Below are 21,963 nucleotides of genomic sequence, written 5' to 3'. Positions count from 1 at the left end.
GGGTGTGTGGGGTGCAGGGTGGGTGCGCCGTGCCGGGGACACGCTGCCCCGGTGCCAGCCCCACGCGTCCTCCGCCCGCGGGCGGGGCTCGGCAGCGGCGGGCGGGGCGGCGGCGGCTCCCGGTGCATCGCGGAGGGAACGAGGGAACGGCAGCTCCCGGTGAATCGCGGAGGGAACGAGGGAACGGCAGCTCCCGGTGAATCGCGGAGAGGCTCCTCCGCCGAGCAGGGCAGGGGTTTTGCCGGGCGGGGTCACCGTGGAGCGCCGGCTCCAGCCCGGTTTGCGCGCCCCGGCGGGGCCGGGGGCTCTGGACCGTCCTCACCGGCAGCACCGGATCCTGGTGAGAACCAGGGAAAAGCACCGAGACACGTCCCCGTCCCACGTAAGGTGGGAGGGAACGGCTCGTCTTCATCTGCCCGCCCGGAGCCGGTCCTGTGCCGGATGCTGCCATGTATCCCAGGATTAAAAGCCTCGTGCTTTACATCTTCTCAATCACGCTGCTGGCCTGGGTGTTTTACATGAAGAAGGAAGCGAAGTTAGCAGCATCATCAGCAGAGCAGAAAGTGGATGTGGTGGATCACAGACTGCAGCCTTCGGTTCTGGACAGTGCTGAGCACAGAAAGTGTGTGCCGAACTTGACCTTTGCCAATGCTTTTCTCGCCCTCCCGGAGCCTCACCGAGTCTTCCTAACCTACAAGCACTGCAGGAACTTCTCGGTCCTGCTGAGGCCTTCCAGGTGTAGCCAAGAGATGTTCCTCCTGCTGGCCATCAAGTCTTCCCCCATTAACGTGGACCGGCGTGTGGCCATCAGGAACACGTGGGGGAAGGAGGTGTCCATCGGGGGCAGGCGCATCAGGCTGGTGTTCCTCCTGGGGCGCTCCGAGGTCAAAATCCAGCTGCAGCCCCTGCACCAGCTGCTGGCTTATGAGAGCCAGGAATTCAATGACATCTTGCAGTGGGATTTTGTTGATGACTTCTTCAACCTGACCCTCAAGGAGCTGCATTTCCTCCGCTGGTTCATGGAGGACTGCCAGCACGCCAGGTTCGTGCTGAAGGGTGATGACGATGTGTTTGTCAACACTTACAACATTGTTGAGTTCCTCCAGGAGCTGGACCCTGAACAGGATCTCTTCGTTGGGGATGTGATCGCCAACGCCCGGCCCATCAGGAACACCAAGGTCAAATATTTTATTCCAGAGCCCATGTATGGGGCCACCTTCTATCCTCTCTATGCAGGAGGAGGGGGATACGTGATGTCTAGAGAGACAGTGCGTCGCCTCCAGAGCACCGCAGAGGACATGGAGCTCTTCCCCATAGATGATGTGTTCGTGGGAATGTGTCTGGCAAAGATGTCAGTGATCCCAAAGAACCATGCTGGCTTTAAGACTTTTGGCATCCAGAGACCTTTCAATCCTTTTGATCCGTGCTTGTACAAAGAGCTGATGGTTGTGCACAGACTGAACCCAACGGAGATGTGGATCATGTGGACGCTGGTGAAGGATGACAGCATTAGGTGTGCGGTGTCGGTGACACACAGCTACAGCAGGGGCTGGAAAAGGAGCTACTGATGAGCCCAGTGGGATTGTGGCCGGTGACAGGGTACTTAAACTAGAAATCAGGTTGTGGTAGAAACGTGTCCGTTACTAACAGACTGCACTGGAGCTGTCGTGGTTTGGTTTGCAGTGAGTTTTTCTGTCAGGGGTTACTTGAACCAGTTGAATTGTCACAGGGTGGGGATGTGGTCATTGGCTTCCCAGCCAGACTGTGTCAGGGCAAGTCACAAGTGCCACCTGCACTGGTGTCTGACTGCTGGCCAAAGTCAGTCTCATGTGGGACAGCCAGCAATGACTAAGGAGTGATGCAGCATTTGAAATTTACTTGAAGGCATGGAAGAAAGGCCAGTATGTCCTGCTGGGTCTGCTGTCCCAGGGCAGCAACCCCACAGCTCCTAGCAGAGAGCAGGAGAAAGGGAGTAGAGCGGGGAAGGAAAAGCTTCAAAAATACATGGCCTTAACACAGCAGCGACCATGATCTGAGGGACTGGGCTCTGCCTCCAGCCCTTTGGCTTTTGCATAAACTCACAACAGGTTTACATGCACTGGAAACTTTAGCACAAACACTTTCTGATCTGGTTTGAGAGGAGCCACGTGTTTTGAATAATTTTGGTGGTAGGTAAAGTGGCTGTAGCTTCCCATGTTGTGTGGGAGGTGTTTGGTTTGTTGTTGTAATGTTGTGTGTAAATAAAATACTTTTCAGAAGTATTTACATGGGAATATTCTTAGGTCTTCTGAAAGCTAAGAGCCCTAAAAGCTGGGGAAGGCCGAGATCTGGTGCTGAGTATTTGCATTAAAGAGGATAATGTTAGTGGAAATGGATACTTGCCACTTCTTTTTCTTTTTTTTTGCCCTGTTCAGACAAGATGCATTGACACAAAAGTTGATAAATCTGAATGTGCTGGAGTTGCTAATTTGAGAAAAGATTAAATATATAACTGAATTTTGGTGGTACTTTTGTGAAGCTTATCAGTATCTTGCTGCTAGAGCAGGAGCTGTGGATGAGCAGGAAGCAGCCTGGAAGCCTTAGGGGAAAAAACAAGCAAATGAGTAAAGAGGAAGTGTGTGATTAGAGCAAGCAGAGCCCTTTGTGCTGTGCTGTTGTAATTGCTGTCTCTAGTGCCAGTTGCCCAGCACCAGATGGGAGCTGGAGCTTTCAGAAGTGCCCAGGAGGTGCTGCCAGGAGGTTCCTGCTTGTCCTACAGACAGGGACACCCTGAGAATTCAGTGGGATGCTGAGGGACTGCTGGTAAGATGTGCTCTCTTGGCCTTCTGGAGCACCTGGGGTAGCTCTGGCTGAGCCCCAGGGCTGACCCAGGCTCTTGGGGCAAAGGCAGCACCTCACAGGAGCTGTTTCTGTGCCAGGTGTGAGTAGGGGTTTGCCTCAAAGAATTGGTGGGTGTCCATCCTCAGGGTGGTCTTGTGCAAGTTGTTACTGTTTTCTGGCTGCAGCTCCAACAGGGTTTCATTAACTGTAGCTGAGAAAGCGCCTGTGTGCAGTTTCAGGTGTGTAAGGAAGGCCGAGTGCCAGCAGCAAACGCCAGGTTCTGGGCACAATTCCCTGGGCACTGCTGCTGGTCCTGGAGAGGAGACTGGACAGGGTGGGCACCGTGGTGCCCTGTGAGCTGCTGTGCCAGCACTTTTGTGATCCACTCCATGATTCCCAGTGCAAACTCAGGAGCACAGAGCACGATGTCATGTCTGTTGTGGGCTTAGGTGTGTGGACTAACCCCCACCTGGCAGCTCTCATATCCTAACAAAGGTGAGGGACTCCTTTCTGCCCTGTTTTGGGGTGATTTGTGCTCCTCACCCCCACTTTGACTTGGCTGGGCTGGCTGGTTGGTTCCAGTCACGTTGGGCTGGATGTGTGTGGGAACAGCTCTCGGGCAGGAAGCGCTGTACGTGCAGTGAAACAAGAAGTGGAGTCACAGCAGGGCTGGGAGCAGGCTCTGAAAGGGGAACAGGGACTTTCCTGGCTGTGCAGGCTCCTGGCAGTGCCATGCAAACATCTGAGTAGTTACTGTGGCATCCTGAAAGGTACACAACTCATTTGTGCTCTCAGGTCAGGGACTTGGCAGATGTTCTTCAGCTGCACAAGGTACCAAAGGAAAGCAGTTGTGGTTAAAGGTTGACCTGAGGCTGCATTTGGCTCCTGAGGGCTCAGCTGTGCCACCACCCAAGCAATCCTCTCATCACAGGAGTTTTTTTCCCCAATGCTCAAGTCCAGAGCTGTGCTTGGCACAGCAGACACAGGCAGCCCCCCATGAGCTGAATTCCAGACTGTGCCATCCTCCTTGGATACAGCAGCAGCCAGTGAGGAGCAAGCAAAGATGGTTTGTTAATTTTCTTTTTTACTACATAATCTATAAATGAACAGTGCTGTTCACCTGAGATTGCATTTGTTCCAAAGGCAGCCAAAATGTGACACCTTTTATGCTGTGGGTAAGAAAACTCCTGGTCAGGCACAACTCAATTTAGTAACACCACCCTTGACACAAGATACATCAGATGCTAATCTGTGGTGAAAAATCTTTGATTAATGTGTGTTTTCTTACACAGTCTGGCAGATGTGGATCCAGTCATCAGTGATAAAGTTCAAGTGGATGCTGTTCTACAAAGCAAATTTCACACCAGCTGTCAAGTTAGGAAATGAACAGAGTGCAAGACACCTGTGGTTGAATCCTGCAGTGAAACATTAAGTTTGGAAAAGAAATAATTAAGAATATTTCATGAAACTTGCACTGGAAAGCATTCAAATATGTAAAACTCTTTTGCTCAGTGCTTTGTAGAACAGTACACAGCAGTTGCCAAAACAGTTTTGTGTTTAACTATAATATATTGAAAATCAAACCTCCCCCAGAGGTGACTCTGGGTGAAATAAGTTGCTGTGCTGAAAAAAACTGCACCAAGAGCCTGGGTGACTCTATGGAAGTTCTCAGCTCCAGAGCAAATATTTCCTCTGACTGCAGCTCAGTGTAATTTGGTGCAGCTGCCAACTCAGAGGTTGAAAACTTTTAAATTCAAATAGAAAGCAGGGACTATTCTCTTCCCCAAATGGACACACCCACAAGAAGCTGCTTTTGCACAGTTTAATAAAGCATCTCATCACAGACATAATTTACCTCACAGGTTAAAAAAAAGGATTTTTAAATACACTTCTCTGGCTTATCCCTAATGAGCTCCCACAAACAGACCAAGGGAGCAGCAGGACCCTCCAAGCAGAGACACAATTACCACCAGGCCATCCCTGATAACAGTCTTCACATTTGCATAGATAAACATTTAAATAAAAGAATCCAAAAGTATTACAAACAAGGTAAGTTACAAACAAATCTGAGGCCTTCCAAATACTTGATTTGTAAAGCAATCCTTTTTTTTGGGAAAAAAAATGGAATCACAGGCTTATTTCAGCAGTTTTACACTGTCCCACACTTCAGAGCTTGGGACTGTTCCATTTGTGATTGACCTGAGAGTTCAGTTCTGTTCAGTCCTCCCGAAGGTAAGGGTCATCATCTGCATTTCCTAAAACACCCTGTGGCAATGAGGAGTCCTCTCCTCTGGCTTTTATGAGCTCGTCTGTCTGCACTTCAGCTAATTTGGTCTCTGCTTTCTGGGACAGCAGCCGCACCTCTTGCACCTGGGACTTCACCACCTGGATGTGGCTGCGGGCTGTCACCGAGGCCTGGTCTGCACCTGGAGGGGAGGATCAACACTCTGGGTTACAGGAGCACTGGGCAACCCTTCAGCTAAGGAAATGGATGGGATTATCATCTGCTTAGCTGTGTTGTGATGGCTCTTGGGCTGTATGAATGCATTTACTGTTCATTTACCTCAAGCCTTTTGTCTGCCTTGAGATGCCACTGCTGCCTTGAATTCTCCCATCCCAGTGGGATGGAGTTGGACAGGAGTGATCAGCTTGTGCCAGTGGGTTTGAGAGCTAAGCCCAGCCCAGTCCTTGTGTGCCAGAACCTTTCAGTCCTCGTCCTATCCTGCCACCTACAGCAGTGGGAATACCTGTGGCACTGCTGAATTCCCACCATTCTCTGCCCTTGCTCCCACAGATTTCTGGCTCTTCTCCAGGCACTTACAGAATTAGGGTGTCTCTGTATATTCACTGCTTTCCCTCCCTTCTCCACTCCAGTAACTTCGCCCATTTACTACAAACCAGTCCATAACTCAGAGCTCTCAAATCTCTCCAGGGAGAAAAAAACAAAATTAGTATATTTTCCTTTTTTAATATAACTCCATAAATCCATGTGAAAAGTCCTCTTGGATTCATAGGCAGCCTTGATTCTGTGGCTCCCAGGACCATGTTTGAGCCTTGCATTTAAAAATAACTGAACTCTTCCCTGAGACATTTTTGCCCATGGTTAGTCTTCACCTAAACCACATGTGAAGTTTCCAGGCCTAGTTCTCAGAACACACCTACAGACAGACTCGCAGCCAAAAGCAGAATGTATGTGCTCAGCACCTGTAAAAACCAGGCACCAGCTGTCAGTTGTTGTGTTAACTGAATGTAGACTGTGTGTTTGAGCTGAGGGAGAAGGGGCAGAGGCTCGGTGCTGCTGCTGCTCACCCGACTGATACGCAGCCTCTGCTGCCATCTCCGACAGCCGCAGCGCCGTCATCCAGCTGGATTCCAGCCTGAGGTACTCCTGCTGCTTGGTGGTCATCTAGGAGCAGGAGACAGAACCAACAAGGTGAACACACCCCAGAGCTCTCCTGAGCTGTGAGAGCAGGGCTGGAGAGGCAGATGGTGAGGGAGGTTGGTTTGCTTACATCCACTCTGGCTCCTATGACCACCTGCCAGACTGCATCCACCTCTTCCGAGTTCATTTTCCCAAGGAGGTTTGAGTATTGCTTGTAGAGAGACACCAGGGTATAAACTGCCTGTGAAGGAATCATTTTGCACAGTTACCACCACAGCCTACACAGCTCTGGTGTTGTCTCAGGGTTACCTGGTGTTAATTAGCAAAATTACTCTTCATACACTTGATGTACTGACAAGGATGCAAACTGGAATGCAAGTACTTTACTCAAATTGGCACTTTATTTGCAAAATTAAAACTGTGTCTTCTTGTTTCAGACTTAAGTATGGCTCATGCCATTCTTCTGATGGAACTCAGTTCATGGTGTTAGAGAGACTGAGAAGGGCAATAAAATGCCCAAGAACAGAGAGCTCAGTACACAGGTAATATAAATAATTGTTATGGGTTTCTTCAGCTGTTCTGAGTTCCAGAGTCATTTTGCCTAAGTGAAAAAAGGGACTTCTTACAGGACAAGGGGAATGGATTCACACTGACAGAGGGCAGGGCTGGATGGGATGTTAGGGAAAAATTCTTGGCTGTGAGGGCGGTGAGGCTCTGGCACAGGCTGCCCAGAGAAGCTGTGGCTGCCCCATCCCTGGAAGTGTCCAAGGCCAGCCTGGACACTGGGGATTGGAGCAACCTGGGATAGTGCAAGGTGCCCCTGCTCATGGGACTGGATGAGATTTAAGGTCTTTCCAACCCCAAAGCAACAATTTAACAAAGCTAAAAGTAACTTCCACGTTTGGTGTATAATATGGCTCCCGAGGGACCTGAAATCTTCAACCCCCCTCACCTCCTGGGTTAAATTAATTTTGCAAAAGCCCCTTCTGAGCATGGTTTAAGAGGTGCAGCTAGTGGCAGAGCAGCAGTGGCTGGTGCCAGGCGTGAGGCCCCTGGGCTCACCTTGGTGTACTCGGTGAGCGCCTCGATCAGCGCGTAGGTGGTCTGGGAGAGCAGCGTGCCCGTGCTGTCTGTCACCAGGGACACGGCTCTTCTGATCAGGGCGTCGTTGCTGAGGGACCCCGAGCTCTGCTGCTGCAACACAAGACACCCCTGTGACCTCGTGTGACCTCGTGTGACCTCACCATTGCCTTCCCCACGGACGCCACTCAAACACAGAGGTGAGGAAAAGCTGTGAGGCTGCACTGCCAAGCTCTCCCGGGGGAGAGCCAGGACAAGCAGGGGGTTTGGGTGACAAACTGGTGCAAGGAGGGGTGCTGGGGGTACCTCCACGACGGGGACAGCGCACAGGGCCACCCCCAGCCCCACGGCCTGGTGCCACTGCCCGCTCCTGCCCGCGAGGCCTCGCTGCCGGACGCCGGCCAGCACCGGGAAGCTGCGTCTGGAAAAGCAAGAGGCAAAGTTTAGCAGCAGAAACATCCCAGTGTGGGGTGGGAAACGGGTCACGGAGGAGAACAACACCCAGAAGCTGTTTCGTCTGTGCCAGGCTTCTGTGATGCAGCTGCCTGACGGTGGATGAGTAAGTTTGTTTCAAAGTTTGTATTACTGTTTAATTGTAAGTGCAAGAAAAGGCAAGCACAGTAACTAGTGCAATTTTAGTACTTCCATAGAGAAAATATATATTAGCTGGTATGGGCACACTGCTGATAATCAATAATACTGGAAAATAGGTTCAAAAACATGCTTAAAAGTGGCGTGTGGTACATGCAGGTGAGAAATGTGACAGGTTTGTTACAACCTAACAACACTTGAGCCTCTGTGGCCACTTTTATTTACAACCCAAGCTGTGCAAACGCCCTGGGGTCAGGGTCTATCACGGAAATACCGAGGACAGAGCAATGAGACTTCTTGTTGTCGCTGTTGCTCTACAGCAATTTAATGAAAACAACCGGTGGATTTTCCTTCTTTTACGCCGTGCACTCTTTAACCTACAGCCTGCGGCTGGGGAGCGTCCCCCTCAGCCTCTCCTCCCGGCCCGCCGCGGTACCTGAGCACGGAGCAGCAGCTCCGCAGCCACCGCCCGCCCGCCGCCATCTTGGCCCGCCCGGCGCGCGGGAAGTGACGTCACGCGGGGCGCGCGGGTGAGTGGGCGGGGCCTGGCCCGGCGCGTGCGCAGAGCGCGGGCGGGGCGCGCGCCGCGCCGTGAGGGCAGCGGCGGGAACGTGAGGGGGACGGAGCGAGAGACGTGCCAGGGACGTGCCAGGGGTGTCCCCAAGGATGTCCCCAGCGATGTCCCCAGCGATGTCCCCAAGGATGTCCCCAGCGATGTCCCCAGCGATGTCCCCGCGGCCCCTTCGCCGTCCCGGCCCTGCGGTGCACCCCCGACACCTCCTCTGTGTTCCGCCGGGATGTCCAACATCGCACGGGTCAGAAATAGGCAACAATTTGCCCAGCTGCTGGGAATGAGGTTATGAAACCTCTTAGGGTCTTGCCTAATTGTTACAAAATGTGGAATGTAGCAGCTCTAAAAATTCTCTAAGAATGGGCTGTTCTTTGGTGTTTGGTTTTGTAGCTTTCAAGTCTGATAAACAATATTTAATCCGTGAAACGGAGTAGCCAACAAGCTTTGAGTGATGTCCAGGTGTTAGAAAATGAAATTACTTGGGGGTGGAATTGCCTTGAAAAGGGCTTCATGTGTTTTAGTGGCATTAGATCTGGGAAAGGTGAACAAAGCTTGGGAAGAAGGATTTGGACAAAAAGAATGGGAACTTACGGGTCATGAGGATATTGGGCAGAACCCCCAAGATAAGGAAGAAACTGAAAAACCAAACTTCCATTGGGTAAAAGGGAATTCCAGCAGGGACATATCGTGACCACCAACTCAGAGACACCAGTGCTTGTCATGGCCATGGTTTAATTAATCGTTATTGTTCTAAAGTACACAATGCTACTTTGATTTTGGGTAGTTCCATAATAGTGATAATCTCCACCTTCTCCACCAAAGGTTTCCTGTGCAATTCCACACAAAATGGCCTTGATCAATTAAATCTATTCTTTCTAGTGATAGCAGGAATTCCTGTTCTCACTCCTGTTTTCAGAGACTCAGTCAGCACAGGTTACTTTACTGAGGCTGTGCTGAATCACACATTCTCCATCTAATTCCATGCTTTAAACATTTGTTCCAGAGCTTGGCACACCTGAGAGCACCAGGTAACAACTCTGTGCCTCATAAAACTGTAGGGAGAGGGGAACCTTATGCTGATTTGAAATATCTTTTTCCAGGACTTCTAAAGCAAATTACAAGTAATTTCTGTGTGTCTGCCTTCACACCCTTAATGAGGCAGAGCAGGACAAGGCAGGACTTGTTTGTTGAGATGTTGGAGCGGTGCTGCATCCCTGCCATCCCCTGTGCTGCACTCGGCAGAGTGGGAATCTCAGGAGAAAACTGCTGGGAGGCTTTTAAATAGTTCAGAGAACAGAAACAAACGTCCAGGAGACAAAGAACTGCGAGAGCCAGAAGGATCTGTAAAGTGCATGCATGGGGATACCTTTTCTCTTTTAACCTTTATTGTTTTTACATAGGAAAATAAGACTGCGGCGTGGCAGCAAGAGCACAGAACTCTTGCAGGTTTGGCGCAGGGGGAAGGAGCCTCCATCCCGTGTGTGGAGCTGTGCCATGGAGCCGGGTGCCTCTGGAAAGGCCGCGGGAGCAGGAGCAGGGGCAGAGCCCTCATTTGAGCACCAGGAAGTAGGTGGTCCAGCCGGCCAGCAGCAGCGCCCCGAGCAGCACCGTGTAGCTGAACAGCACAAAGGCCAGCAGCTCCCGCAGCACCTTGAGGAAGTGGATGGCGAAGGAGTCCGGCATGGCTCTCCCGGCTCCCTGGGGCTGGCTGCTCCCTGCTCCTCCCTGGCCTGGAAGCAGAGGAACAAGGTGAGTCTTCACAGCAGGGACACCACCCTGCCATGGGGAGGAATCCTGTGGTCAGCAGGGCTGATGACCACCTGGAAGGTTGTTAGTGACTGGTGTGGGCCTGTTCAGAGCCCTGCCGAGGTGCTGAAAGAGTGTTGGGATCCGATCAAAGTCTCCAGATCAGAACTGGTAGGGAAGCAGGTGGAAATACAGACACAGGCAGTGGGCACCCTCCCAGAGGGTGAGGCTGGGGGCTGTTACAGAGTCCAGCTGGCTCCTGGAATCTCTCCCCTGGGGCTGTGGCTGTGTGTCCAGGAAGCGCCAGGATCAGAGCGGCCGCTGATGGTGCATTACCAACAGCGTGTTCTGATCAAAGTGGTCAATTCCTCCAAGGAAGCCACCATTAATATTTAATTCTGTAATTGCATCTAATGGAGGTACTGGCACAAACTGAGCCTTTTGTTTAAGAATGATGAAAACTGAGGCTTAAATACAAGTTTGCACAGGCAAATATTTATATCTTGCGTTAAAAATAACCATTAAATGGGAGACATAGGATAAGATACCTTAGAATTCATCTTCTAGCAGTATTGTATAGTCATAGGTACGCACTGCTCTGGAAGTGATTGCTCATTTGTTAGTTTAAATTAAATCTGAACTTTTCCCCTAAAGTCACTGGCTTCTTAGATTTAAGCTGTGAAAACCCACCTAAAAAAATCTATTATCTCTTCAATTTACGTGTTCTTTTAAATTTTGATCGTAACTGTGCCTGATCAACAATATTGACGCTCTTAGTCAAGCACGAAAGGGAGTTTAAAGTCAGACTTAGGATAAAAACTAACCCAGAAGGATTGTTTCTCTTCTGAACAGCCTAAAGCCAGCTAAACCGAACTCAATTCCTGTCCTGCTGATAAGAATGTTTTTTAAAGAGCTCTTATGATAAGGAAGTCACTTTTTGGTGTTGTTGAACGAGTTCAGCCACTCCATTCCAAGCTCAGGCACATTTATACAGTACAGGAGTTAGAGCATTTTTAAACCAGCTGTGGCTTCTCTGTTGTTCAGAGCATTACAGATTTCTGTCTATAGGCTGTGCGAAATTTCTGGTTATCTAGAAAGATGCTGATAAAGAAATAAACTGCTTACCCAGGCAGACGAGGGGCTCTGCTTCGGCAAGTTCGTGTTTCTCCCTAGTTTTGTTGTGCAGCTGTCCCTCGTGCAGGGGTTTGTGCCGGTGCTGATCCCGCCGTGGTCCGGGAGCAGGAGCAGAGTGTGTGTGTGAGAGTGTGTGCAGCCCACACGAGGACTGAGCTCTAGGTGTGGTCAGCACCGGTTATGATCCGACAGCGCCGTGGTGCTCGTGGTGCTCGGAGCAGCCAAACGCTCCCCCTCCCCTGGGGGCTTTTGGTAACAGCATTTCCAGAGTTCCAGTGCCAGGGCTTGGAGTCACCAGATCAAAACCTGCATTTGTTGAGATGGGGGGGTTTGCCTCTAACAAAACCTTGTGTCATCCTACACTTTTATTCTGTTATCTGGAAGGCTGCAGTGCCTCTTGCTCTGTTCTCTGAGCACCCTGTGCTCTGTGAGCCACTCGGGGAGGAGGATGTTCACACACAGCTGGGGCTCATCCCCAGGGTGGGACTGTGCAGGCTGAGCCAGGATCTTGTATCAAAAGTCAGTGAGGGCTGAAGGCAGCCTAATCACTGCTGTAGTGTCACCCTTAGCCTCCTATCCAAGGAGTTATCCTGACTTTTCAGAGCTCAAATGATGCAGCTCCTTTGCAGTGAGGGGAGGAGAGAGACAGGCTCTATATTTATTCTTAGCAAAATTGCTTCTGATCATGTATGAAAAGTGAAAGCCTTTTGGGGTAGAGGTTGGGTAATTTTTTTTTTTTTTTTTTGTAGTAATGTAGACAGCAGAGAAGGAAGATTATGTACTGCAAATCAAATCTCTTACCTACAAAGATATTATGATGTAGAAAATGGTCCCTTAATTTAATTAGGTTCTCTTGTTATCAAATTATTACCCGCATGGTCAGCAGGGCCTTGGACAGAAGCAGAACATCATCAGCTGCTCAGGAAGCCTGTTAAATAGTAATTGCTCCTCCAGGGAATTGATCAGCGTCAGGATGGTTTTTATTTTGTTGTTGAATAGTTCCAGGAAGAGGCTTTGTCTAGGTGCAGTGGTTATATGGTTCTCGTGCAGGCTGCAAAAAAATAAGCTGCAATGTTGGTGATGAATTCAGAGTTTACCAAGTGTCTGGTGTAAACTCTTAACCAAAAGAAGTTTTGGCTGTAGTGCTACTGATTGCTGGCCACTTTGTGTTTTCCTTTATTCACCTGTGGTGTAGCTCAGAAACCAGCCTGGTCAGTATTTCCTTGGGGTTAGTTCAACTGTTAAGATTTAATTAAAAAAATAAATCTGGAAATTGTGATACTACAGAGACCCTTCAAGGCCAACCCAAGGAGACACCATTGCTCTGAATCAATTTGTTGTTTTTCTCTGCACAGTAACATCTAATTTTTGATCCCAACCTAATTCAGTTTTCCTCTTAAATACTCTGAAATTAGCTACTTTAAATGGAACTTGCAAACAATCCATGTTTGCTCTTCTTGCATCACTGAAGTTGCAGCATGGTTTTTGTTAAGTCTGTCTACAGGTTGCCTTCCCACCTGAAATAGAAAGTCTCCACTGACTGAAATTTTATTTTTCTTCAAAAGTTCATAAATTCTACTTCTAACGTAGTATTACAGGTGGCAGAACAGAATGAAATTTTGCATGAGCCTTAATTAAAAAACACCTAGGTGTTAGAAAAATAGTTTCAACTTAAGTTACTCAGTTATCACTTATCCTGGGACAGGGAGACAAGGATACAATTATCACAGTGCAGGGCTTTATTTTATTTTTGTATTCTAGAGAAAAGAGAGAGTGCAAACACTTCCAAAAAAAGATTAAATACATCTTTATTTTATTTTATTCTAATAAGTCAGCTGGAGTTAAACAGAGGGGCTCCACGCAGGGTCTGACTTGGCAGACCTCAGTCTTAAAAAATAAAACAGACCAAAACCCACAGTCACAGCTGTGACAACTTGGAAAAACGGAGGGACATACTATACATGATAACTAAGGCAGAACTGTTTGCTAAGAGAGTGATTTAAGGTGAGGAGTGGGCTTTTTTAAGAGTGAACTGCAGTGTGGAAGAGTCCCCAGTGGCTGTGAGGACACCAACAGTGCCCAGCCCAGCACAGGCACCAGCAAGGACCCCGCTCTGCCTTCCCCTCTGCAGCCAGGAGCTGCCTCTTGCATGCCCAGGGCCCAGCCACCAAGCCCATGGAAAATTCCATTTTACAAGTTTGAGCTCTACAACAGCTTGTGACAGCAACTCCCACAGTTTATAACTGAACAGGGGGTGAAAAAAGTGTCTGTTTTAAACCCACTGTTTACTGGGTCCCTGCTCTTGCTATTTTTGGCCCCCACACAGGGAGTGTTTGTGTGTCTTCAACCATAAACTCAGGACACACTGATGTCATTCATACTCTGGAGGAGCTTTCCAGAGTCAGGTGGGTGTACCTAGGACAAAGAAGTCACCTCACAGCGATCCCTTCAGGGGACAAGTGAAGTAAAAGGCTCAAGGATCACAGGTATAGCTGTGTACAGATCTCTGACTGACACATCCAATGCATCCATGGAATGTATCAGGCACCAGAGAGAGACAAACAGTCTGGGAATAGTGGTATGAGGTCAGGAATAGAGAACATCCTGCCTCCTCAGCACCTTAGGGGGGTAAAAAGCAGAAATCACATCTCCCACCAAAGCTAAACTGAAAGAAAAAAAGAAGCAACTCGCCAAAGACAAGGACCAGGGCCCATTCCTGCTGCCCCAGCCCTTGGCTGCCAGGTCAGACCATGGGCAGGGATCTCTCTCTTCCCCACTGTTTATCATTAGTGCCTTCCAACCCTGCTTGTCTGCTGGGATGTTCCACAGACACTTGGAACACAAGTGCAGAAGGGATGAGGGTAACTGCTCACGAGCTGGTCCCAGGAGAGCTTCCTTCACTGCCGTGTTTCTCCAACAGAGCAGCTGTCCCAGCTGACGTGCCTGTGTTACACAGGCCCTCTCACACTCCCTAGAAAGGGGCAGGCTCCAGTTTCTCCATCAAGGATTTGATCCAGGTTGTCCCGTTGATCAGTTTTGTAGTGGCAATGATGTATTCTGTGCCTCCATCCTCCATCTGGGACAGGAATCTCAGCGCGGCGATTTCTGCGTACGTGACCCCGCCCAGGAAGAACACCAGGGTCACTCTGTTCTCACCGTGCTGACCTGTGGGTTCACAAAAAAGGTCCAGGTTTGCTTGGTTTGATTTTTACAGCTCCCCTGCATCACAACTGTCAGTCAAACTCAAATGATCTGAATTAGAGATTTGGACACAGAAATCCACAGCCTGCTCCCAGCTCTGGGGTTGCTACAGGATGTATTTCTGTTTGAGAGTGATGCTGACCCTCTTCTTACTTATTAAAATCACAGTGTAAGTTTAGGGTTTATTTTAGTACTCTGATGAGAATTAAACCTTTTGTCAAAGGAGGATTGGGTCAATCTAACACTGCTGTGGGACAGGGGATGACACAGAGACCTGGACTCTGCCTGTCCTGATTTCAGTTTGCCTCACTCCCTGCTCACAGATGTATTGTCCTGTAAACCACAGGAAAACAAACCCAAACTTACGCTTTTTCTGCAGGCCAGTAGGGAGCTGCTGCCTCTCCTCGAAATGGGGCCCTGGCAGCATCTTCAAAACCTCCTCGATGCTGCGCCAGCCCGGCCGGGCCAGCAGCTGGGCCAGGCGCACGCTCAGCGGGGCGTAGCCGCTGTACACGTACGAGATGTCATTGGGGTTCTGGGGGACACAGAGACACGGAGGGGACAGCAGGTCAGTGCCACCTCCTGCTGCAAAACAGACTCAAAGAAATCACTAACACTGAATAAAAAAGGAGGTTTTCCTGCATGTAATTCTGTAGTGAGAGGCAATGTGTGCTGCTGAGGTGCCACTTTACCTGCTCATTAACATCATCCATCCACAGGCGCAGCGTTTTCCTGATTGTTGGGTAGTTATTCCTGCCACCTGTCTGGGGTTTCAGGAGCCCAGCCTTTTCCAAGTTGTTTAAGGTCAATAGATGTTCATAGCCATAAGTCTGTAATATGAAGAAGTCACCTTTAATTACCATGGCAATAACCCATGACCAGTGTTTAAAACAGAAAAAAAAAAAAGCAAAGATGTTTGTTTAAAAAAAGCTTTTTGGTTAAGATCTCTTTAGAGCATATCCAATTTAGAGTGTTTAAATAATATTAGTAAAAAGTGATATAAACCTCTGTATGTACATGTTGTAACACACAAAAGCACCTCCCAAGGATCTGCCCAAACAGAAGCCTACTGCTCTCTCTGTGCACATTATTTGGTTGTAAGATGTGTCTGTCTAGAACTGAAGTGTACAGCCGAAGATTTGATGTGGATTTTCTCAGGAATTTATTCCTCCAAATGTTAGAGCCTAACCTGGAGAATCTCTCTTTTGTAATGGTCCAGAACCTTCTGCTTCAGCCCACTATTGCACACGGATTGCAAACAAACGAGACGCAAGATCTTGATTAATGGATGTTTCTGAGCAATGCAGTCTTCAATATAATTGTTAACCTATTAAATAAAATACATAAGAAAATATTTAAGGAATTGTTAAGAGTGTCCATCAGACCTGGAAAGAAAGATCTGGTTTGCCTGGTTCTCCAAAAGAGCAAGAAAGAGGAGCAGCTGCTCTGCAGGCAGCTCAGGACCATCTGTAAAACAGTGACTCAGCACTGGCTGCACCTGGGCTCTCCTAGAGCAGTCCCTCACTCAGCAGCCAGACTTTGCACTGAAAAATTCTTACTAGCCATCTTCTGTGTTCCACTGATATCTCAGAGCATGGGGTGCCCCTGAACAGGCCAAGCACCCCAGCTGTGCACAGCAGTGATAGGTAACTCAGAGATCCATTTCACTGGACATCATCTGGATCAGATGTTTCCTCTCTCAAAAAAAAAAAAAAATCAAAAAAAAAACCTAAACAAATTTTAAAAATGTTTTTTGAAGATGTAAGAGAGGCTAATTGCCATTATCTACTTACCTTGTCTGTGTCTATTCCAGACATGAACTCTTGTTCCACTGTTAAATTATCAAAGAAATCTTCAGATGCTTTGGAGAAAGAATGAAAATCAATACAAGAGCAACTGACAGCTTATGTTTCACATTTAACATTTCAGCAGAGATGCACTGGATGGAGCAAAGCCAGTTTTTGCCAGGCTGAGTGATGTCCATCAAGTTTCCAGGCATCCTGCTGGATCTAAATGATTCCTACTCACTGGTGATGTCTTTGATGAGCTCTGCGATGGAGGTGTGGTTTGCCAGTGAGCTCCTGGCCGCCTGCATGTGAGGCAGCTGGGACACAAACTGCTTGATCTCTCCAACAGTCTTGGCGTGGTGCCTTTCCTGAAAAAATGCATCACTTGGCTTAGGCCTTGTTCATGTTAGTAACACCAAACAGATCATTTTATGATTAAGAAGTTTTACTGCACTCCCTGGAGAGAGTTAGAGTTAGATGCTTACACTGAAGTCACAGCATTACCTGAAACAGCACTTGGATCGTGGAGAGAGGCAGCAAGTAATACAGCAACATCATTAGACTGTTATTGTCCATTATCCCAGTGTCGTAAATAATTTTATCCACATTTGTCTGACTCCCGCCATCACTAGCTGCTCCTCAATTTCCCTACCAGGGAAGATTCCCTTTTTCACACAAAGAGGAATTACTTTGCTGGCTGACAGGGAGCTCTAGGCCAATGCTGTCAGAGCTGGGGAGGGAGACCCTTGGAGCAGAAGTGAAAAGTGCTGAGGAACTGGGCTGGCAGGGTCTGCCATTCACTCTGCTTGGTGGCAACAACATGCCAGGTTTTGAGGCAGGATGTGCTGAAGCACCATGCAGTGTTCAGCTCCAGGGGTCTGCACTGCATTTGGGCTACTTGCCTCTTGCTGCAACTTGGAATAAAAATAGTAATAATTTGACTCATTTGTGAAGGATTTAAATGGGCAAGTGCAGGCAGGAGAGTCATGATGGAGCCTGTGATTGAAGAAACCCTATGCTGCCAATACGCTGCTGTTTCATTATCACCTATTACTGCCGACAATTTCTTAGAATTCTCTTTTTTTAACAAGCACTATGAACAATCCATCTTTAGCACCTCCAGCACTAATAGTGCAGAAGCAGAGCTGCACTGGGGAATGAGGCTGAGCACTCAATGTTTCAGTTAAGGCACCACTACCTTGTCTCAGATGTGGCAGAGGTTAAGAGGCTAAAAAAGCCCCACCAAGGAAATACAAAGAGTGAAACAAGTTCTCTTGAGAGTCCCCATGAGGTCAGAAAAATAAGATATGGGATCTCACTTTATGAATCATCAACAGGATGTTTTCAACAAAACCACAAATGTGCCCCACACAGCTCTCCAGATTTGTCTGAGATGACATACAAGCATGTATTTACAGTTCAAACCTCCTGCATGACAACTGTCTTTTGCACATTTCTGTTATTTTTAATGCCAGCCATAATACTCTGTGAAAGAACATTCTGGTGTTTTATTGCTTAAAGCTTTGTCTTTCTCCTTCTCCTGAAGGCAAAAGGACCTTTCAATGAACAGGTAACAAAGAGCAGCCAAGTGGAATTGATCAGCATACTAAAAATCACCTTTGGCTTCTTGCAGAGGGAAGCAGCACCCAACTCTTGCAGACTGAAGAGAGCAATTCCTGTTATGGAATCTATGGGCTCACACAGCACAAGCCTGGATTAGGCAAGCTCTGAGCAAAAGGAAAGCCCCAGAAAAGAAGTGTGGGCAGAAATTAGGATCCAAATTACTGCAAGCTTCTTAAAAGGTGATTTGACCAACACCTACTCAGAACAGTCCAAGTGGAGCTGACCTCATCCCAGAGCAGGTGAACAGAATGGAACAGCTTCCTGGTTTTTCTCTGGATGGGGGATTACTGTGTGGGAGCAGCCTGAGCTGCCAGTCCCAGCCCTGCTGAACACCGACGGTGAATTATCTGATGCACTGTTGGACACAGGCCTCACCTCAAAGGCTGCTGAGATGATCTTGGCTTTCTTGCTCAGCACTGACCCCACAGCATTGAAGTTCTTGTCTCGGATTTCGGCATAAAGCTCTTCTGCAGAGTTCAGCTGGAGCTTCTTGGGTTCTGTGGGGAGATCTTTCCCACCCTCCCCCTGCTTCTTCGGGGCAAACTTCTCAGGAGGGAGTTTCACATAAGCTACCAAATGAAGAGAAATAACCCTTGTAAGGACTGGAACTTCATCAGCAGAAGTTACGATCAGCAGGCTGTGGAAATGTGTCCTGGAAATGTGAGCTGGAAACAGCTCTGAGTAGCAAAGCAATATTAACACTCAAACCACTCAGTGCCTGTGTGTTAATGAAGGAGGTCACTGCACTCAGCCAGGGACCTACACAAACATCAGAACCCAAGTGCCAGCTGCCCTGCTTTCAGAGAGGCTTGGAGGCAGCCCAGCAGCCAGTCCAGCCCAGCAGGAGGGATTACAGCCTATAAATGCCTCCCTGGATTCCTCTTACCCCCTGAAGAGCAGGACAGCATTCTGAAAATGGCATTTCACAAACTGTCCCTGTCCCCTCAGTGTGGCACGTGATCCGGGCAGGATGGACACTGAAGGCACACACTAACATTCCCACTCACACACTCCCTGTTGTGTCACTGTGCCTGCACCCAAAAGATGCCCTTCAGTAACCACAGACTGTACTTGGCTCCCCTTCCCAGGCAAAAAGAGCCAGAGTGGATCTCGATGGGCTCCAGCTCGGGACTGAACAAACCCCACACTGATCTCAGCTGAGCTGCTCCCACATCACATTTAGTGAAGCACAAACCCACCCAACACACAGCAACCACCCCAGGACATGGGAAACCCATCCCTTCCCCACAGGACTCACTGTTCTGGATGCCATAGATCTCATCAATCAGCCCCTCGTACGTCAGCTGCGTGGCCAGCGGGGTCAGCAGGTCCACGTTGCGGTCCAGCAGCAGGAGGGTATCAAAGACAGGAAATATGGAATTCTGGCTCCCAGGGAACTCACGCTTCATCCTGATCATCATGTTGGCCACGTGCTGCAAGGAAATCGCATCGCTCTGGTCAGGGTGCAGGCCACAGCAGGTCGATGCTGGGAAAGGAAGGGGATGGCAGGAGGTACAGACTGGCTGATGGATGGGGCAGGACAAGACTGAGAAAACAAAAGTCCTTCTCTGCTGCTCTCTGCAGTTCAGCAAGACAGTGATGTCCAAAACACTGCATTCATCTCAAGCTGCTCCCTCACCACAAAAAATACCAATTAAACCACAGGTTGACCAGAGAGAAGCAAAAAGGATGTGCAGGTGTCATGGCTGGATTAATAAAACCTAGAGGTGCATTTAACCAAATACTCCTTAAGGCAGTTCCAAAGAACAACATACATTTGTTCAGCCTCACCCGAGCACAGTCGCCCTTCCCAAAAATCTGCGGGATGGTTCCGTAGAGAGCCTGCAGTGTCATCAGCCCCTTTGCTGCATGGTACAGACTGGTCTGGTCACTCTCCAGGTAACATTCCTAAAGAACAAGAGGGATTCTGATGGGGGGTGTCAATCCAATACAGATGCCTCCACAGCACAGCAGGGACTATGTGAACAGTTCAGAGGAGACACAGGCTGGGGACAAACTATGGCTGTTGGCATATATGGACCTTATTACCTGTGCTGTCACTACATCAAATAATTTTTTTGATGACTAGACTCTAGTATTTTTGAACTCTGGACACAAATCCAGTTTGATGGAGTAAAAGAAAGTGACTGGAAGGACTCTCTCCTGCTAATTAGACCAATGTGAGCACCCAACACCTCATTACAGCCTACAAGCCCTGACTCATCCTCTGGGCTACACATAGGACAGAGAGGGCCAAGAAGCTCCCAAACTGTTCTGTCCTTGGATGCAGCACTCTGGGAGTGCAAGACATGCAGCTGGGATGTGACAGCTCTTACTGCTCAGTGCAGTGAGAACCATCACACACAGCTCCCTGGCTGTGCAGGAACACAAACCATGCTGGCTCCTTGTGACAAGTGAGTGCTTCAAGCCTCAGGAATGCTCCATTTGTGACAGTAACACCAGCAGCTGAAGCTGGAGGAACTGGGGTGCAGCTCGGTGTAGTGACTCTTCAGCATTTAGTATGAAAACACACAGGGAAGTTCAGGCTTCAGGATCAAGCCAGGTTTGCTCTGCAAGGCTTTTCCTTGTGCAGGTCACTCACAGACCCTCTGAGAGCTGCTGCACCAGCACCAACATCCAGCACAAAAACACTTTCTGCTTTTCCTCGAGGACGAGGCGCGTGCGCACCTTGAAGGCGCTCTCGGACTCCATGGAGAGCAGGTCTCCGTCAAAGGGGATCAGGTCCAGGCTGTACTGCTCGCGGTGGATGAAGGAGCCCAGCACGCCCTGCTCCTTCAGCCACTGCTCGCAGAGGAGGCTGCGGCGCGGCACGAACAGGATGTGGAAATCCCTCTGCGGAGAGCGGCCTCTGTCTTCCCTGCAAAAGTCACGGCAGGAGCAGAGCATTCGGTCACTCACTGCACACAGAGCAGCACAGACCACGGGCAGGGGGCACTGGATTCACACAACAGGAACGCTGCACTGGGTTATTGCCGACTCCTGGATTTTGAGTGTTGGTGTTCAGCCTTGTGCAGCCACAGCCCTGCCACCAGGGCAGGGGGACGTGGCTGCCCTGCAGCTCCCAAAAGGCGCAGCAATCCAAGCATGACTCATTCCAGCTAATTAGAAGGAGTGTTAAGTCCTCGCAGGGAGGAACACACCCTCTGCATTGCAGCCAAGGTGAAACCCCCCTGCCCAAGGTGTGGGCCACAGAGTGCTGCAGTTCCCTGCACAGGTGTAACAAACCACACGGTGATTCGGGCCACACCTGTCCCCTCCTGACAGCGGTCTCTGCCCGCGGTACCTGAGCACGTTGTCCGTGATAATGTCCATCAGCTCCAGCTTGGGCCTGACGAAGAAGATGATGTTCTTGACGTCAGCCGGGGGCAGCCGGCCCGGCTTGAGCGTGAACATCTTCTCCACCTCATGCTCCTGCGCGGAGGCACGGCCGTCAGCAGAGCGCGGCAGCGCCGGGCCCGGCCGCCCGCCCCCCAGCGCTTACCTTGAGCAGCGAGTACTGCGCGATGAGCCCGAAGGGGCCGGTCAGGTACTCGTCCCACACGATGGCCTGCGGGAAGGGACGGCGGCATCAGAGCGGCCACAGCACCGCACGGGCGGGTCCCGCCCGGCCCGGCCCGGCCCGGCCCGGCCCCGCCGTGCCCACCTTGGAGCCCGCGCACTTGTCCAGGAACTCGCGCAGCTCTCGCCGCCCCGCCTCGCGCAGCGCCGTCAGGTTCACCCGGCCCGAGCTCAGGTGCGCCGCCATGGCCGCCCGGCCTGACCGCGGGGCGGGGCCGCGCAGCCGCACCGAGCGCGGGCGGGGCCGCGAGCGGGCTGGTGGGTGTCATGTGTGTGTCATGTGTGTGTGTGTCATGTGTGTGTCATGTGCGTCTGCGGTGCGCGGCCACTGCCACCGGGCTGCGCTGGGCACTGCTGAGGCCACACCGTGTCCAGCTCTGGGCCCTCCGTCCAGTGAGGGGCTGGAGCACCAGGAGGGGCTGAGGGAGCTGGGAAGGGGCTCAGCCTGG

At 49.9% G+C, this 21,963-nt stretch overlaps 4 protein-coding genes across 5 annotated transcripts; 1 reads left to right on the top strand and 3 right to left on the bottom strand.

Moving 5' to 3' along the window:
- Positions 1–15: 15 nt before the first annotated feature.
- Positions 16–2,496, top strand: B3GNT4 (UDP-GlcNAc:betaGal beta-1,3-N-acetylglucosaminyltransferase 4). The gene has a single exon (XM_002190673.7). It carries the CDS (start codon positions 450–452, stop codon positions 1,566–1,568), a length of 1,119 nt encoding a protein of 372 aa, XP_002190709.4. The 5' UTR covers positions 16–449; the 3' UTR covers positions 1,569–2,496.
- Positions 2,497–4,628: 2,132 nt separating this feature from the next.
- DIABLO (diablo IAP-binding mitochondrial protein) lies at positions 4,629–8,430 on the bottom strand. Of its 2 annotated transcripts, none has more exons than XM_030285318.4 (6): positions 8,310–8,430; positions 7,589–7,703; positions 7,265–7,393; positions 6,333–6,443; positions 6,130–6,226; positions 4,629–5,246 (listed from the first exon to the last, which is right to left on the bottom strand). In XM_030285318.4, the coding sequence occupies exons 1-6, from the start codon at positions 8,354–8,356 to the stop codon at positions 5,038–5,040; spliced, it is 708 nt and encodes a 235-aa protein (XP_030141178.4). In that variant the 5' UTR covers positions 8,357–8,430; the 3' UTR covers positions 4,629–5,037.
- A 729-nt stretch (positions 8,431–9,159) lies between these two features.
- LOC140685140 (uncharacterized) lies at positions 9,160–10,127 on the bottom strand. The gene has a single exon (XM_072936119.1). It carries the CDS (start codon positions 10,125–10,127, stop codon positions 9,993–9,995), a length of 135 nt encoding a protein of 44 aa, XP_072792220.1. The 3' UTR covers positions 9,160–9,992.
- A 2,980-nt stretch (positions 10,128–13,107) lies between these two features.
- VPS33A (VPS33A core subunit of CORVET and HOPS complexes) lies at positions 13,108–21,734 on the bottom strand. The gene is made up of 13 exons (XM_004176423.6): positions 21,600–21,734; positions 21,438–21,503; positions 21,240–21,367; positions 20,624–20,813; positions 19,727–19,843; positions 19,194–19,368; positions 18,311–18,504; positions 16,554–16,680; positions 16,319–16,386; positions 15,715–15,852; positions 15,218–15,355; positions 14,892–15,060; positions 13,108–14,489 (listed from the first exon to the last, which is right to left on the bottom strand). The coding sequence occupies exons 1-13, from the start codon at positions 21,699–21,701 to the stop codon at positions 14,296–14,298; spliced, it is 1,806 nt and encodes a 601-aa protein (XP_004176471.2). The 5' UTR covers positions 21,702–21,734; the 3' UTR covers positions 13,108–14,295.
- Between the last annotated feature and the right edge of the window lie 229 nt (positions 21,735–21,963).

The sequence above is a fragment of the Taeniopygia guttata genome, chromosome 15, assembly GCF_048771995.1.
Source record: "Taeniopygia guttata chromosome 15, bTaeGut7.mat, whole genome shotgun sequence".
Lineage (NCBI taxonomy): Eukaryota > Metazoa > Chordata > Aves > Passeriformes > Estrildidae > Taeniopygia > Taeniopygia guttata.
Note: the sequence above shows the minus strand (reverse complement) of the source record. Positions and strands in the feature narration are given on the sequence as shown.